General features: G+C 37.0%; 1 protein-coding gene and 1 long non-coding RNA gene across 2 annotated transcripts; both read right to left on the reverse strand.

Moving 5' to 3' along the window:
• Positions 1 to 821: 821 nt before the first annotated feature.
• LOC140163301 (uncharacterized) lies at positions 822 to 8,755 on the reverse strand. Its single transcript, XM_072186700.1, has 12 exons — positions 8,667 to 8,755; positions 7,993 to 8,103; positions 6,086 to 6,181; positions 5,332 to 5,445; positions 4,058 to 4,168; positions 3,657 to 3,692; positions 3,419 to 3,532; positions 2,925 to 3,035; positions 2,436 to 2,507; positions 1,870 to 1,983; positions 1,349 to 1,459; positions 822 to 964 (listed from the first exon to the last, which is right to left on the reverse strand). The coding sequence occupies exons 1-12, from the start codon at positions 8,743 to 8,745 to the stop codon at positions 822 to 824; spliced, it is 1,212 nt and encodes a 403-aa protein (XP_072042801.1). The 5' UTR covers positions 8,746 to 8,755.
• Positions 8,756 to 15,247: 6,492 nt separating this feature from the next.
• On the reverse strand, positions 15,248 to 17,917 carry LOC140162385 (uncharacterized). Its single transcript, XR_011860263.1, has 3 exons — positions 17,823 to 17,917; positions 17,153 to 17,263; positions 15,248 to 15,341 (listed from the first exon to the last, which is right to left on the reverse strand). It is a non-coding gene; the product is annotated as an uncharacterized lncRNA (long non-coding RNA).
• Between the last annotated feature and the right edge of the window lie 487 nt (positions 17,918 to 18,404).

An 18,404-nucleotide genomic window follows, 5' to 3' on the forward strand; every position in this document is an offset into this window, starting at 1 on the left:
CGTATAGGTAAAAGCAGAAAGTATTTTTATTCCGTTGTTCAGCAGCGCCTTAAATATGTATTGTACGCTCAGATACCCTTTATAACGAATGGTTTTATGTAGCGCAATCGCAATTATGCAATGTATCACAAATTATTAAAGCATTACCTAACTCCACAATGATTGATTACCAGCCTAAATATCCTAAGAAAAGAAACATAAAGTAGAAATGTTCCTGTGCATCTTCCCTTTTAAAAAGCCACTGTTTTGAGTAAATAAAAAACACAATTTTACGCATTTCGCATGCACTGACCCGTCTCGTATACCAAAATTTGGAGTCTACAATAATCTGAAATTGAAAATTTATCTCCCGTCAATATATGAATGGAGCATAGTAGATATTTAATACGAATAGAACAGATAAAACAATGACATTAGGCAAAAAAAAAAAAAAAAAAAAAAAAAAAGGTTCGTCTCAAAGCTTGCGCGCGCGTTTGTAAAATCCCACGATTTGACCAAAAACAAATGCGGAAATGTTTTTATTTCAAATTTTTTTTTATATATTTTTTTCCTGAAAAAATCGGCGACAATCAGACTTTTTTCTCAAAATACCATGAAAAAAGTCGGAATAAAAAAAAATCACATTTCGCATTTGTTTTAAAATTTCTCGTGAGCTTTGAGACAAACCTTTTTTTTTGGCCTTACACAACTGACATGGCTTCTGTACACACATGTGACATGGTATTTGTTCAGATATACCTCATCATGTCTTAGAAGAAATTCATGCTGTTCTAAGGATTTGTTGCATTTATCACTTTAAATATTACTAATATTATTAGTAATTATTCTGGAAACAAAAAATTGGACTCACAATTTGTTTCATCTGCATTTGTTTCTATGCAATCTACAAAATCGTCACAAACGAATCCTCCTGGAATGCATGGTCCGTATTCTGAACAGGAAAACTCGCCTGCATCGCATGAACCTAGAAACAAGAATGGGTTATATTGAATTTGTTTATATTCTTCTTTTAAATATTGTAACAGTTCGGAGATTAGAGAAACACGTAACCATGGTAACACACACTATAGCAAAACATACATGTTAAGAACGAATCAGCATTTATCATGCTCTTCTTTAGAGGTAATAATAATGCCATCGTACATTTACACTTTGGTAATTTTATTATTTTGTCGGTCACCCACCTTTGCACAGTATTTTTGTGGGGCCTGAGAGCACATCAGACATATCGAATTGCATTCTGAATACCTTCTGATATCAAATAATTTTGACTTTTTGAAATTCGCGATATAATACAAATTTTATGGATGCATGAAAAAACTTTCCAAAAACTTGACAACCATCTTACAATTTCTCTCATCTGAGTTATCGCCACAATCGTCTATATCGTTGCATATCAGGTCAGGAGCAATACATCGGAGGTTATCACACCGGAAGTACCCTTCTTGTTTGCATTCACCTATAAAAATTGAACAACATTAATATTTATGTTTAATAGAATCAACAGTATAAATCTTAAAAATAATGGAACCTGATATAGTCACAATTTGTATTGTCAATGTTGATTAGCATTGACCATTTTGACTCACACTCAACTTTTACACTCATTTCGGATACACTTTGTACCCGTCGCACCACCACGGCGGTAAATGTAACCCGTCCCCTACATCCAGACTTTTTACCCTAAAATACATACTACGAAGGATATTCCAAAGAGATATAAATACAGCTCTATTGCTTGACAAGCTAAGTGACAACTTACCATATTTTAAATACATACATACATCAAATATGTTTCAAACAATAAAACTAGTATGCTTTTCTAGCCTAGTGGATATTGTAACTTAATTTAATTATAATTTGACTCACAATATCTCTCATCTTCATATGTTTCGTTGCAATCTACAAACTCGTCACAAATATATATATTTTCCATGCATTCTCCACCAGGTGAGCACGTAAAGTGACCGTCATCGCAAAGACCTGAAAAAATGAACGATTTATATAAATAAACAGCATATCAGAATCATGTAAACACACATATTCGCCGTAGAAGTGACATAATAATCGGATTAACTACCATAGCCATAGATGAATACAATTGTTGAATATATCGCCCTGCACAATATGCAGGTTGCACTCATCACCTGTGTCTGTCTGCAATCATAGAATGAACACAATACCACTCTTTTTGAAGATACACTAATCTTACAGGTGCGAAGGATCATCATGATATGAATATTCTATAGAATTACGATCCAGGTCGTTATCCTTGTTTTTTGACATCTATGGTTCAATCCATAGGTACCGCATGAACGTTGTAGTGCAGTGCGATATATTCAAAATTGTATTCATCTATTGCTATGGTAGTTAATCCGATTAATTACGTCACTTCTACGGCACATTGGCAAAACAAGTTTGAAATTACAGCTTACCTGAATTAGTTGTCATGAAAACCTCTGCGGTACTTGGTAGGAACGATGTAGTGGGTGATGCTGTAGTAGGACCTAAATTGAAGAAATCGAATAATACTCTACTTCACAATCTATTTAATTAAATTTAACAGATACACACATTTGGACATATAATTGGCATATAAATGGTTAACCAATATTTTGCTTCAAAACATGACATTTGTTGAATAAAGTCAATAACACAATAGAAAGACCAATGTGTAGTTGTAAGCGAGATCATTAATATTATCATTAAGCATTTTGAAATTGCATTGCATGAATTTTATGTCCAAAATATTAGAAATAAATAAACAAAAAACAAAATAAAATCGACCAACGGAGCAGATATACTGAACTAGGCCACAAAGAATATGACCTAAACTTTTAATAAAAAATCGACATAACAGTAATAACTGGTGTGACAATTGGCTTCAATTAGTTGTTACGAGCGCAAAAATACAATAAGCTTACAATTTGCCTCATCTGAGTTGTCGCCACATTCATCCATCCCATTACAGAACAGTTCAGGAGCAATACATCGTGCGTTAGGACAACGGAGATCGCCTTCTTTTGGACATGCACCTGTAGTTCGAAAAAAACACGATGATTTACGCTGTGTCTTATATTGTTAAAAAGCTGTAATTGGTTTATGCTTATGCCCCTGTCACACATCGCCGGATCAGTTTAATTTAGTAATTATGTTGTTGTTTGTTTTGTGTTCATATGTCCTTGCATCATCCGCCAAATGTGGTTCGTGTTAGGTGATGTAGTAAGTCTGTCGACATTGAACATGTTCGGTGTCCGATGTATGTAAGTATTCTCTTGTACATTTCCTGGGTTTGTTCCTTATTCTTTCGTTTATATGCTGCAGGTCTTCGGGAGGCTTCGCTTGTGCTGGCAACAGATGCATTACTGGCGAATGTAGGACGGAATTCAAGCTATAATTCTGACAATATTTGACTTACAATCGATTTCATCTGCATATGATTCCTTGCAGTCTATAATAGCATCACACATATATATGTCTTCTATGCACGATCCGTTAAGTGCACAGGGAAAGAAATCGCTATCGCATACACCTGTGAACAAAAGATACAAAATGTGGTTTTAATGTAGATTAAGTTGGTGAGTATGAAGCAATCGTAATTTCAAATTACCCATTACAGGAGGATAAACAGGAGGTTATTTTTTATTGTAACATACCTGCAGTGGTTGGTTCTACTGTTGGCGTGGTCGGGCCTAAATAGAAAATAAAACAGTTAAGAATATACCCGTTTACAATGTCGTATTCACAATGTATAATAACAACTATTTTTAGCATTACACTTTGAGTTTTGTATATATACGCGCCTGCATTAACGACGCTTTTTCTTCTCGCTATCCTTTGCCAACCAAATCAACGTTCCAATACGATGACACCAAAAGGCTCATACTTTTGAAGGCTATTAGGCACATATAACATTTAAGATTGAGGTCACATCCCTGTCTGATGATTAAAAAAAATTGTTGTACAAAGGAGTATTAAGTGATGACTCCCATTTAAAGGTTGATTTCAAAAGAGTTGATTGACAACGAAGAACAAGAATTATATAAACTCATCTTACAATTTGTCTCATCGAAGTTGTCGCCACAATCATCTTCCCCGTCACATATCAGGTCAGGAGCAATACATCGTATGTTAGGACAACGGACATGGGTATCCACTGGACATGGACCTAAATCATGTATCATGTTTGAGGTAATTAGAAAGTATTATACAAAATAGTAAAACAATATTAACTTTGGTTTAACACGTGAATTTTATTGGAAAAGGACATTTTGTGAAATGTTAAAATTTAGTAATAATGGATGTTCCACTTTGGTGGACGCTTGACAACGCTCATCTCATCAGCTCATTGGACAGGAAAACATACCAGGTCTCGGACGCGCGGATGGGCGATATTTCACACACTGCCCATATGAACTAACGTTTACACATCGTGGGCTGACAAATATATGGTTCCAACTAACATGAGAGAGATATCCATTTTAAGTTCACAAAAATATTATAGAAAACAAAATAAATGTAATCGAAAGTGAGTACGTTTAAAACTACTCCCCATTCCAGATAAATACAGCACTAATTTTTGGGATTAAAAAAATATGATCAAGTTCTGCAAAATAAATTATAGCTAAATCCTAATCCTTTAGTTAGTCATAACTGGCAATAAAAATAAAATTTTAATATTTGGCCAATTTCTTGAAAAAAGAGCCAAAAAAAAATGCATTTTTGTCATGTTTTCTGACAATCGAGTCACAAAAATCAAGGACTTGGAACAAGTCTAACTTCATTCAAAATCTTGAGTAGATGCTGCAATTTTGTTCTAATTCCCACTTTTTTGTGTTACTATAATTAAATAATGGGTTACAAAAATGAAACATGTCTTTTCCAAAAACTAGAATGCACCAACTGAATCTTAGTACAAGTCTTTGAGCTTGATTGTCACAGCATACAAAAAACGCCCTAAAAACGCATGTTTTTGGCCCTTATTTCCAAAAATTGGCCAAATATTAAAATTATCCTTTTATTGCCAGTTAGGACTAACTAAAGGATTAGGATTTAGCTATGTTTCATTTGGCAAAACAGGATAATATTTTTTTTTATCCCAAAAAATTAGTGCTGTATTTTTCTGGAATAGGGAGTAGTATTATACTAACCTAGGCCAAAGCTGGTCATTCAATTTAAGGAAGTGCCGTGTTACAGCACGAAACGTCATTGAGGTATGTCAACATCACCTATTTTATATTGGATTTGTTTTAGAACATTGTAAATAACAATCTTTTTTTTTTTTTTTGATATTTGAAATGATTTGAGTTGGATAAGTTCAAAGCGACTTACAGCCCATTTCATCTGCCCTGGTTTCAATGCAATCTATAAGTGAATCACACTGTAATCCTTCATCAATACATGGTCCATCTCTCGAACAGGCAAAGTTTCCAATATCGCATGGATCTAAAACGAAAAAAGTAAAAAGTAAATCCCACAAAATTGCGTCGTCTCAGCCTTCACCTATCTTTGCATTTTTATTTCGGAACTTGGGAGATGGGGATGGTGGTGGTGGTAAGTCGCCGCTATAAAGGGTGCGTGAGGCAACTCAAATTACCTGTAAAGCTCGAGCGTACACAAAAGAGACTTCGTGCCTAAGATGAGTGATGTCGCTAGGTCTGAACGTTGTACCAGCGTTAGCTGAATTCAAGTATGCTTGGAGAGTACAGACATGGAATATTCTAATATATGTGTAATTAATCTATGGGGTTTTTTTATCTATCGCTGAGATTACTCCACAAAAGGGTTGCCTATGTGTGCGGCAGTGCATGAAAGTGTCATAGGGGCACGGCTTGTGCCCCCACTCAGACCCTGTGTCCCCCAATCATGGTCGGTGACCTCCCCATGTGATGACACACGCTACGCCACTGGTTCATGACCCAGACATTGCACACGTTATGCCGTCATTCAATCCCTAGGAGTGACCTTCGCACTGTTTTAGTTAATTAGGAGCCAGTAAAAAGGACACAATTGTTTAAGGCATGGTAATGTAATGATGAATTGGCGCAGAAGGAAATACATTGGTAGGCGTAAAGGAACAACATACCTGACTCAGTTGTCATTGCGAATTCGGTGGTAGTTTGTGGTTCTGTGGTAGCCAACAATGTCGTCAATGGTTCCGTCGTAGTCTCTAGTGTTGGACCTGAATTGAAAACAAATAGTAGAATGACTGAAAACTGATCCAAATACAATCGGTAATATTGAGGAGTTCAGAACCAGAAAGCCGTGACTCACTAAGACCAGCTCTCACAAAATGTGTATAAAGTTAGCTCCTTGCTTTGGTCATCAAAAATCAATATTTCCTCCCCAATGTCATTGTTTTCTATTGAATTACAATTGAATATATGAATACAAAAGCCACCCAAGTCCATACTTTGGCCAAATTGAGTTAAGCATGGGAAAGTGTTGCTATACATAGGCCTGGCATATGTGTGAAAGAACAACTCAAATTCATCCTCTGTGTCTATTGAGCATGTGAAAATAGCATGTATGAAAGAATCAACCCAAGTCCATGATTTGAGTCTTGTAACACATTGATTGAAATCCAGTATGTATAAAAGTCCACTTGTAACACATTCATTGCTGGAGAGTGACTTTTGGAAAAAATGGGTTTAATCAAGGAAAGTGTGTGGTTTATATTACATGGCAGAATGCTTATCAACATTATACATAACTCGTCGTCCATATTCCATAGTGGCGTATAGTGGGGCGCCGCGAATTAACAACATTTCGAGAAAATCGGGTTTGAAGAAATGCCAATTTAAAATCGAGTTGTGTAAATCAGACATTCATTATATTTTGTAAATGATGTGAAATTTCTGTAGTAAACTAAATAGATTTTATTGTTATATATTTTTCAAAAGAAATAAATACATACTATTGCTGGCAAACTGAAAATAAAACTATACGTCACTATGGAAAACGAACAAAACGCAATACCCTAACCTAACGTTAACCGTACGCCACCTCGGTCGCCGTGTAATCTATATGGCGTTACTTTTCGTCGTTCGTATTCCATAGTGGCGTATAGGTCCGATACGTGTACGCCACTATGACATACGATGTTTTTCATTTTGCCGATATTTCATAATTATAAAATGTGTATAAAAAGTGGCGTATGGTCGATACGCCACTATGGAATACGAAAAATGTCACTTTGTAACTATACGCCACATTTAATTAATTAATTACTAATTAATTAGCTAATTATGACTGATGAGACTTAGAAAAAAATGAAAGAGGACATAATTAAAAACATATGTGCCAATTTTCAAAAAAATTACCAAAAATCACTATACGCCACTATGGAATACAGCCGACGAACTGTGTGCTTTATTTTGTATTATCTTACAAGTGGTAATCTCATTCCAACATTATTGTCTTAGTATATGATTCAAAAAACCAAGTCCATTAAAAATTTAAAATGAACCCCACGAAGTCCCTGAAATGCTAATCGTCATACCTAATACAGTTTAACCCACCCATTTGCACGTATAACTTACCATATTGACCAGGTAAATCTAACTAAAGGAATTAAAATGATACACAGGTTTTTTTTTTCTCAAAATCGCTTCCCATGGACTTGGGTGGGTTTTGGATTCATGTATTCAATTGATCTTACAATCCATTTCATCGTAGTTGTCGCCGTATTCATCTTCACCATTACATATCAGGTCAGTGAACGGCTCTTTTCAGAGCCACCAAAACCTTTAAAATTACAGATAGGAGAGATCTGCTTGTTCTCTGTTGACAAGGGGCATCAGTAGGCATGAGGCGGCGTACATGTCTCATTCTTAGGTACTTTGTCCTGAAGAAGTCAGAGTTACTCCTGACGAAAGCTTGACAGGTCTAAACTTGTGCGACGGCGAATCCGCTAAAACCGACTAATCAACCTGATATTAATAATTATTCATATTTCTTAATTGAAATAGAAATGAGTACAATTGATCTTACAATCCATTTCATCAGAGTTGTCGCCGCATTCATCTGCACCATTACACATTAGGTCAGGAGCAATACACCGTAAATTAGAACATCGGAAATCGCCTTCCTGTGGACATGGACCTATAACACGTGTAATGGCTTGAGTTAACATAGTTAATAGTATGAACATGAATTATATGTAGTAGGGTAACCGTAGGTGACATAATATTATCAGAGAGCTAGGGATATTAAAAATGAGAATTTTGTGGTAGATAAGAAAACTCAATTTTGTATACATCTCAAGTCAAAAATCAAAAGTTCTCGAAAAGTTCTTTAAGAAAACTTACTGAGAATAAGAAAAACATTGTGAAAATATAATAATATTTATTGGTTAACCCTAACCCTCCTGAATACTACAAAATACTACTTGATATATGCGCTGTTCGTGCATGCATCCCACGTGGTGTGATGACGCAATCGCCGTAAGTGATATATAGGCACGGTTTCGCTGGCCAGCGAAGCTCAAGACCCGTGGCAAAGTGTCGCCGACCGAGTGCTTGGCATGCGAGGGGTCTTAGGTTCGAATCCCACCCAGAGCAAATATCTTCTTTCCTTCTTTTCTCTCTTTATTCTTTCCTTCTTTCCCTTCCCGTCGCCAAAAAGCCTTTAGTTTGATTTTGCACTTTTTTGGCAACTGAACTCACAGCCGATCTCGTCTGTTTTTGTTTCTTCGCAATCAAGATATTCGTCGCATACAAAATGGTCTGGAATGCATGGCCCCATAGCAGAACAAGCAAACAAGCCTAAATCGCATGGATCTGGAAAAGACAGTTTGGAATCATGACATGAAAAAACATGTATAGTATCGAACTAGTCATAACGAAATAGTCGGATAGAACTTGCTTGTGAATGTAAAGTTGGGTATTACTAAAAGTTTTGGGTTTTTTAGATGTACTGAATAAAAATATAACAGGTGAACAATGGACGCAGTTAAAACTTATTTCAAAATATTCCTTAAGACAGCAATTTAAATTGACCTATCTACTACTAATCAGTCTGAATTTCTTGGCGAAAACGCCAACGGTTGTTATTGGCTCCGAATCCTTGTGACTTGAGGAATATTTTAATATAGCTTTTAACCAAATCAGAACAATATGGTGTTACGAGTCGTACTTGACTCAAGGCCAAAATCACCTTTTACCCGAACTCACACGAATGCACAACACAAATACACTGTTTATTTAAGCTAACAAAATCTAAGTCTTTAATTGAAAATAGAGTATGATTGGTACATATAATAACAATATCGCATATACAATAAAATCACACAATGACAGTTTTACTCTATGACTACTTAACCAGCTGTCTTCTTGTTGGTGATCCTAGAGTTCTTGCAATGTTCTGGACGACTGATGTAATATATCCTTATTCGCTTGTCCTGCGAAAATCAGCGAAGTCCATAGTACACTTGCATTTATAATCCTTGCGTATAAAATCCTCATACGAAAATGATGATGCTTCCTCCAATCTCCTTTGCGCTGCTATCTCCACAAATATATCTCCTTGCGCTGCTTTCTCCAAAAATGGTGTTTCTTTCACCATTCTCTCTTTCTCCAGGGAACAGGTTTCTTTAACACAGCTCCGCTGTTTTTTGACAGATGCGTGGCCTCACAAACCCAGCAAACTCCAGCAATTTGACAGAAGAACTTTTAATCCTTTGATGAGGAAGAGCACTTTTGTGTGCTCGCTGTCTTCTTCGTTGCTGTATTAAAATTAGCTCAATTATTGGCTATATAAACTGGTTAAAATGCACTTCTTTTTTGAAGCACGAAGACCATCACACACATGTGGAGTTTCTCAATCTCCCACGGCATTCTGTAAAGTCCCAACAAAAACCTCCAGCTTTTTATATCAGTACTCATGCAAAAAACTCATCATCTATTAATAAACCATTACTTCAATCACATTTTCACAACATTGCTGCAATCTTGGGATTTCCCAAGATTAATTATACACATTCACATTACATCACTTCCTGGGGGTTTTTCCTGATGGTGCAATAATGAACTGGGGCTTTCCAAGTTCCAAACATAGCTCTGACTTTGTTTACAATAATTTGGGGAATTCCAAAATACAAGGGGTTTCCCATCTCATGAAATACTTTCAGCTTGTAAACAAAGTTAAATAATTAAATTAAATTAAATTACTCAGGGCACATCACACCCTCCCCCTTAAAAGAAGAAAGTTCGAATGTAATGAAAACTTTCTTAAATGTTTTCTTCTTTTACATCAACTTCAACATATTATCAACTTTGAGTATTTAACTCATCATACACAGTGACTACTTGTCACATACAACTTCCCTTTTAAAGGAAATTTTTATTTGTCAGGTTTTCTTATGCAATTCTGGACAGGGCATCAGCCATTACATTGTCTTTTCCCTTAATATGTTTGATGTCCAGATTGTACTCTTGCAAGGTCAAACTCCACCTCACCAGTCTTTGGTTTTTGTTCTTCATCCTGTTGATGAAGGTGAGGGGATTGTGATCTGTGAAAACAAGCACAGGGTATACTGTGGTACCCAAATACACATCAAAATGTAGCAATGCTAATAGCAATGCTAAACACTCCTTCTCAATTGTGGAGTAATTTCTCTGGTGCTTGTTGAATTTCCTTGAAAAGTAACAAATGGGGTGATCTATTTGGTCTTCATCCTCTTGCATCAACACCTCCACAGCCTATGTCACTGGCATCAACAGTCAACTTGAACTGCTTCTGAAAATTAGGTGCAGTAAGCACTGGTGAACTCATGAGTATCGATTTGACTTTGTGAAAAGCATTTTCACACTGTTCTGACCAAATGAATTTTGCATCTTTCTTCAACAAATCAGTCAAAGGACTTGCTATCTCTGAAAAGTTTGGACAGAACTTTCTATAATAGCCAACCATTCCTAGAAATCTCATGAGTGCCTTCTTGTTTACAGGTGTGGGGTATTGCTCAATTGCTTCAACTTTGGCTTTGATAGGTTTCACCTGACCTTGACCTACAACATATCCTAAGTATGTGACTGTGGCATGGCAAAACTCACTTTTTACCAGATTGACTGTCAACTGTACTTCAGACAGCTTCTCAAACAATTGATGGAGTTGTTCCATGTGTTGTTCCCAAGTTTGACTGTAAACAATCAAATCATCTACATACGCTTCACATCCCTCTATGTCTGCCACAATTTGGTTCACCATTCTCTGAAATGTTGCTGGGGCGTTTTTCAAACCGAATGGCATAACTTTGTATTGGTAAAGACCAAATGGTGTACAAAAAGCAGAAATCTCTTTGGCACGGTCTGTGAGTGGAACCTGCCAGTACCCTTTCAAAAGATCAAATTTGCTAACAAATTTTGCATTCCCAATTTTGTCTATGCAATCATCAATTCTTGGAATTGGGTACGAGTCTGTCTTTGAATGAACATTTGCAGCTCTCATGTCTGCGACCAATCGGTATGAACCATCAGGCTTGGGAACAAGTATACACGGTGAACTCCATTCACTACTACTTGGTTCTATGATATCATTGTCTAGCATGTAATTGATCTCATTTTTGAGATGTTCCATTTTCAATGGATTGACTCTATAAGGATGCTGCTTGATTGGTTTTGTATCACCAACATCTACATCATGAAATGCAGCATTTGTTCTACTTGGCGTATCAGGAAATATATTGTCAAATTTGTGAATCAAATTTGCAATTTGACTTTGTTGATCTTGAGAAAGATGACCTAACTTTGAGTCCAAATTAGTGAGCACATCAGAATTGTTCAATTTTACATTATACTCTTTGTGCTCCAGCTCTTTATCCTGGTCAAATGTGACATCAGAATTATTATCTTTACTCTTGTCTACATTGGCGATTTTGTCTACATCGGCATGTTTGTCTACATTATCAGCATGTTTTACTGTACACACAGGTTTTGGAATGCCACTGTCACTTCTTTCAACATACTCTTTGAGCATATTTATGTGGCATAACTGCCTGCTCTTGCGTCTACCAGGAGTCTTGATAATATAATCTACTTCACCCACTTTTGACTCTACCTCACATGGGCCATGATATCTGGCTTGTAATGGGTGTCCTGGAATTGGAAACAGTACTAGAACTTTGTCACCTGGTTTGAACACTCTCTCTTTGGCATGTTTATCATACCATTGTTTCATTTTGGCCTGACCCTGTTTCAAGTTTTCTTTGGCAATATCAGTTACTCTGTTAAGCCTATGCTTAAAATTGGAGACATAATCCAACAAATTGATATCTGATTTCTCATTGAGCCACTTTTCTTTCAACAACTTTAAGGGCCCGCGCACTGTGTGTCCAAACACTAACTCAAAAGGACTAAATCCCAAAGTTTCCTGAACAGCTTCCCTAGCAGCAAACAACAACAAGTGTACTCCCGCATCCCAGTCCCTCTGAAATTCCAAACAGTATGTCCTGATCATGTTTTTCAATGTTTGGTGGAACCTTTCTAGTGCACCTTGTGATTCTGGATGGTAAGCACTTGAGGTATACTGTTCTATACCTAATTGATACATGACCTGCTGAAATACTCCAGAAGTAAAGTTTGATCCTTGGTCTGACTGTATGGACTTGGGGAGCCCCACAAATGTGAAGAACTTGGTTAAAGCTTTCACTATAGTCACTGCTTTAATATTTCTCAAGGGTATGGCTTCAGGAAAGCGTGTTGACGCGCACATAATTGTCAGAAGGTATTGATTACCTGACTTAGTCTTTGGTAGGGGCCTACACAATCAATAATAACCCTACTAAATGGTTCATCAAAGGCTGGAATTGGCTTTAATGGAGCAGGAGGTATTTTCTGATTTGGCTTCCCTACTACTTGGCATATGTGACATGTTTTGCAATATTCAGAAACATCTTTTCTGAGAGTGGGCCACCAGAAATGTCTCAGAATTCTTTCATGAGTTTTCTTAACACCCAAATGCCCTGCCATGGGACTATCATGTGCTATGTTAATAACTTCAGTGTGGTAGACTCTTGGTACCACAATTTGGTGCACTACCTTCCACTCTTCATCGGCAGGTGCATCAAGGGGGCGCCATTTTCTCATTAGCACACCATCTTGTTTGTAAAACAGACAGAATTTTGTTCTGCTTCTTCTAGGGTCAATGCCCTTTGATTGATCTCTTTGAGTTCTGGGTCATTTTGTTGCTCCAGAATCAGCTTGTCATGACTTAATGGGTCTCTCATGGTTTCCCCAATTTGTTCATGCTCAGAGGCTGTGTCATTTTGAGGGTCTTCTTATCCCTGGAGAAGGAAGTTTATCTTCTTTCTCATTCAACTGTGACACAAATGTGTCTTCCAAATTGTAGCCTAAGTCATCAATTTGGTTGTCCTCAATTGTTTCTAATGAGGCTCTCTTACTCATTGCCCGTGTCACTGCACATGCAGGAAATATCTCCTCTTCCTCACTATTATCATCCTGTAAACAGGGCTTATCTGTAACTATTGGGTCAGGAAACACCTTCCCCCTGCCAAATCATTTCCTAGCAACATGGACACTCCTTTGACTGGCAATTCATGTCTAACTCCTATGGTTACCGGACCAGAAACCAAGTCAGATGTCAAGTTAACTTTGTGGAGAGGTACACTAATTATTTCCATCCCAATACCCTGGATCAAAGCATTACCTGCTGAACTATCCTCATTAAAGAGCAAAGTTCCTTCCAGAATCATAGACCGTGCACAACACGTATCTCGCACAATCTTAATGGGCTTTGGACTACCATTCTCACCAAGTGATACTACTCCCTCTAACACAAATGGTTCAAATTCTTCACACACCTTGTCTGTCTCACCTCCCTTTGTGGGAATTCTTGTTTCTTGATTTGACTGACTTTTTTCTTTGACTCAAGTGACACTGCACATCCCACAGTATTACTAGCAGTTTGCTGCTGTTTTTGTGCGTCTTGTCTGCCTTTCAAGAAATAACACTGGGTCATCGTATGCCCTGGTCTCTTACAATGAGTACAAGTTACTTTGGCTTTAAATTCAGTCCCAAATTTTGCTTTGTTACCTGAACTCCCTGGGGTCCCTCTACCACCAGCACTATGCTGTGAATTAGACTGAGTTCTCCCTCCTTGTGTACCACCCTGATTTATTCTAGGTTGGTTATGGCTGAACCTGTTTGAATAACTTCTGTTATGACCAAATCTACTCCCATTCAATTTGTGAGTTAAGCCATAGTCGTCCGCCATTGTCGCCGCCTCATTTAGCGTCTTAATGTTGCTAGCGCTTTCATCCAAATGGGTTTTAATGTCAACGTGGACACATTTCTTGAACTCTTCTATAAGAACCAATTGCTTAAGTTGGCCGAAATCATCTTTGACTTCTTTTGAACCAAGCCACCTGTCAAACATTTGTTCTTTTACTCTAGCAAATTCTACATGGGTTTGATCTGATTGCTTTCTTGAATCTCTGAACTTTTGTCTGTATGCTTCAGGCACCAGCTCATAGGCCTTGAGAACTGCCGGTTTGACTTCTTCATAATCATTACACTTCTCTATTGGTAGAGCTGAGTAAGTTTCCTGGCCTTCCCCACAAAACTACTTTGTAACAGTAGGGTCCAATGCTCTGGAGGCCATTTCAAATTTGTAGCTACCTTTTCAAAATGTTGAAAGTACTCGTCAACTTCTTTCTCTTTGAATTTAGGCACAAGCTTTACATACTTTGTAACATCAAAGCCTGACTTTGACTTTGAGGAGAAACTTGATGAGTATTTGTCACCTAGCTTAGCCAACTTCTCTTGTTCAAACTCAATTTCTTTTTCTTTCAAATGTGCTTCCATTTGAATTTTTGCTAGTTTTTCCTTTTCTTCCATTTCTAATTTGTGGTGCTCAAGCGCCATCTTTTCTTGGCGTGCTTTTTCTTCCATTGCTAGTTTTTGTTTTTCAATGTCTAGCCGTTCTTGTTTTTCTTTATTTTCATTCTCTAACTTGATCATTTCCAGTTTTTCTTTTTGGTCCATTTCTATTTTCTTTTGGTCCATTTCCATTTTCCTCAGTTCTCCCCATGTGATGACACACGCTACGCCACTGGTTCATGACCCAGACATTGCACACGTTATGCCGTCATTCAATCCCTAGGAGTGACCTTCGCACTGTTTTAGTTAATTAGGAGCCAGTAAAAAGGACACAATTGTTTAAGGCATGGTAATGTAATGATGAATTGGCGCAGAAGGAAATACATTGGTAGGCGTAAAGGAACAACATACCTGACTCAGTTGTCATTGCGAATTCGGTGGTAGTTTGTGGTTCTGTGGTAGCCAACAATGTCGTCAATGGTTCCGTCGTAGTCTCTAGTGTTGGACCTGAATTGAAAACAAATAGTAGAATGACTGAAAACTGATCCAAATACAATCGGTAATATTGAGGAGTTCAGAACCAGAAAGCCGTGACTCACTAAGACCAGCTCTCACAAAATGTGTATAAAGTTAGCTCCTTGCTTTGGTCATCAAAATCAATATTTCCTCCCCAATGTCATTGTTTTCTATTGAATTACAATTGAATATATGAATACAAAAGCCACCCAAGTCCATACTTTGGCCAAATTGAGTTAAGCATGGGAAAGTGTTGCTATACATAGGCCTGGCATATGTGTGAAAGAACAACTCAAATTCATCCTCTGTGTCTATTGAGCATGTGAAAAATAGCATGTATGAAAGAATCAACCCAAGTCCATGATTTGAGTCTTGTAATACATTGATTGAAATCCAGTATGTATAACAGTCCACTTGTAACACATTCATTGCTGGAGAGTGACTTTTGGAAAAAAATGGGTTTAATCAAGGAAAGTGTGTGGTTTATATTACATGGCAGAATGCTTATCAACATTATACATAACTCGTCGTCCATATTCCATAGTGGCGTATAGTGGGGCGCCGCGAATTAACAACATTTCGAGAAAATCGGGTTTGAAGAAATGCCAATTTAAAATCGAGTTGTGTAAATCAGACATTCATTATATTTTGTAAATGATGTGAAATTTCTGTAGTAAACTAAATAGATTTTATTGTTATATATTTTTCAAAAGAAATAAATACATACTATTGCTGGCAAACTGAAAATAAAACTATACGTCACTATGGAAAACGAACAAAACGCAATACCCTAACCTAACGTTAACCGTACGCCACCTCGGTCGCCGTGTAATCTATATGGCGTTACTTTTCGTCGTTCGTATTCCATAGTGGCGTATAGGTCCGATACGTGTACGCCACTATGACATACGATGTTTTTCATTTTGCCGATATTTCATAATTATAAAATGTGTATAAAAAGTGGCGTATGGTCGATACGCCACTATGGAATACGAAAATGTCACTTTGTAACTATACGCCACATTTAATTAATTAATTACTAATTAATTAGCTAATTATGACTGATGAGACTTAGAAAAAATGAAAGAGGACATAATTAAAAACATATGTGCCAATTTTCAAAAAAATTACCAAAAATCACTATACGCCACTATGGAATACAGCCGACGAACTGTGTGCTTTATTTTGTATTATCTTACAAGTGGTAATCTCATTCCAACATTATTGTCTTAGTATATGATTCAAAAAACCAAGTCCATTAAAAATTTAAAATGAACCCCACGAAGTCCCTGAAATGCTAATCGTCATACCTAATACAGTTTAACCCACCCATTTGCACGTATAACTTACCATATTGACCAGGTAAATCTAACTAAAGGAATTAAAATGATACACAGGTTTTTTTTTTCTCAAAATCGCTTCCCATGGACTTGGGTGGGTTTTGGATTCATGTATTCAATTGATCTTACAATCCATTTCATCGTAGTTGTCGCCGTATTCATCTTCACCATTACATATCAGGTCAGTGAACGGCTCTTTTCAGAGCCACCAAAACCTTTAAAATTACAGATAGGAGAGATCTGCTTGTTCTCTGTTGACAAGGGGCATCAGTAGGCATGAGGCGGCGTACATGTCTCATTCTTAGGTACTTTGTCCTGAAGAAGTCAGAGTTACTCCTGACGAAAGCTTGACAGGTCTAAACTTGTGCGACGGCGAATCCGCTAAAAACCGACTAATCAACCTGATATTAATAATTATTCATATTTCTTAATTGAAATAGAAATGAGTACAATTGATCTTACAATCCATTTCATCAGAGTTGTCGCCGCATTCATCTGCACCATTACACATTAGGTCAGGAGCAATACACCGTAAATTAGAACATCGGAAATCGCCTTCCTGTGGACATGGACCTATAACACGTGTAATGGCTTGAGTTAACATAGTTAATAGTATGAACATGAATTATATGTAGTAGGGTAACCGTAGGTGACATAATATTATCAGAGAGCTAGGGATATTAAAATGAGAATTTTGTGGTAGATAAGAAAACTCAATTTTGTATAAATAACAAGACAAAAATCAAAAGTTCTCGAAAAGTTCTTTAAGAAAACTTACTGAGAATAAGAAAAACATTGTGAAAATATAATAATATTTATTGGTTAACCCTAACCCTCCTGAATACTACAAAATACTACTTGATATATGCGCTGTTCGTGCATGCATCCCACGTGGTGTGATGACGCAATCGCCGTAAGTGATATATAGGCACGGTTTCGCTGGCCAGCGAAGCTCAAGACCCGTGGCAAAGTGTCGCCGACCGAGTGCTTGGCATGCGAGGGGTCTTAGGTTCGAATCCCACCCAGAGCAAATATCTTCTTTCCTTCTTTTCTCTCTTTATTCTTTCCTTCTTTCCTTCCGTCGCCAAAAAGCCTTTAGTTTGATTTTGCACTTTTTGGCAACTGAACTCACAGCCGATCTCGTCTGTTTTTGTTTCTTCGCAATCAAGATATTCGTCGCATACAAAATGGTCTGGAATGCATGGCCCCATAGCAGAACAAGCAAACAAGCCTAAATCGCATGGATCTGGAAAAGACAGTTTGGAATCATGACATGAAAAAACATGTATAGTATCGAACTAGTCATAACGAAATAGTCGGATAGAACTTGCTTGTGAATGTAAAGTTGGGTATTACTAAAAGTTTTGGGTTTTTTAGATGTACTGAATAAAAATATAACAGGTGAACAATGGACGCAGTTAAAACTTATTTCAAAATATTCCTTAAGACAGCAATTTAAATTGACCTATCTACTACTAATCAGTCTGAATTTCTTGGCGAAAACGCCAACGGTTGTTATTGGCTCCGAATCCTTGTGACTTGAGGAATATTTTAATATAGCTTTTAACCAAATCAGAACAATATGGTGTTACGAGTCGTACTTGACTCAAGGCCAAAATCACCTTTTACCCGAACTCACACGAATGCACAACACAAATACACTGTTTATTTAAGCTAACAAAATCTAAGTCTTTAATTGAAAATAGAGTATGAT

This window comes from Amphiura filiformis, chromosome 10, assembly GCF_039555335.1.
Source record: "Amphiura filiformis chromosome 10, Afil_fr2py, whole genome shotgun sequence".
Taxonomy (NCBI): domain Eukaryota; kingdom Metazoa; phylum Echinodermata; class Ophiuroidea; order Amphilepidida; family Amphiuridae; genus Amphiura; species Amphiura filiformis.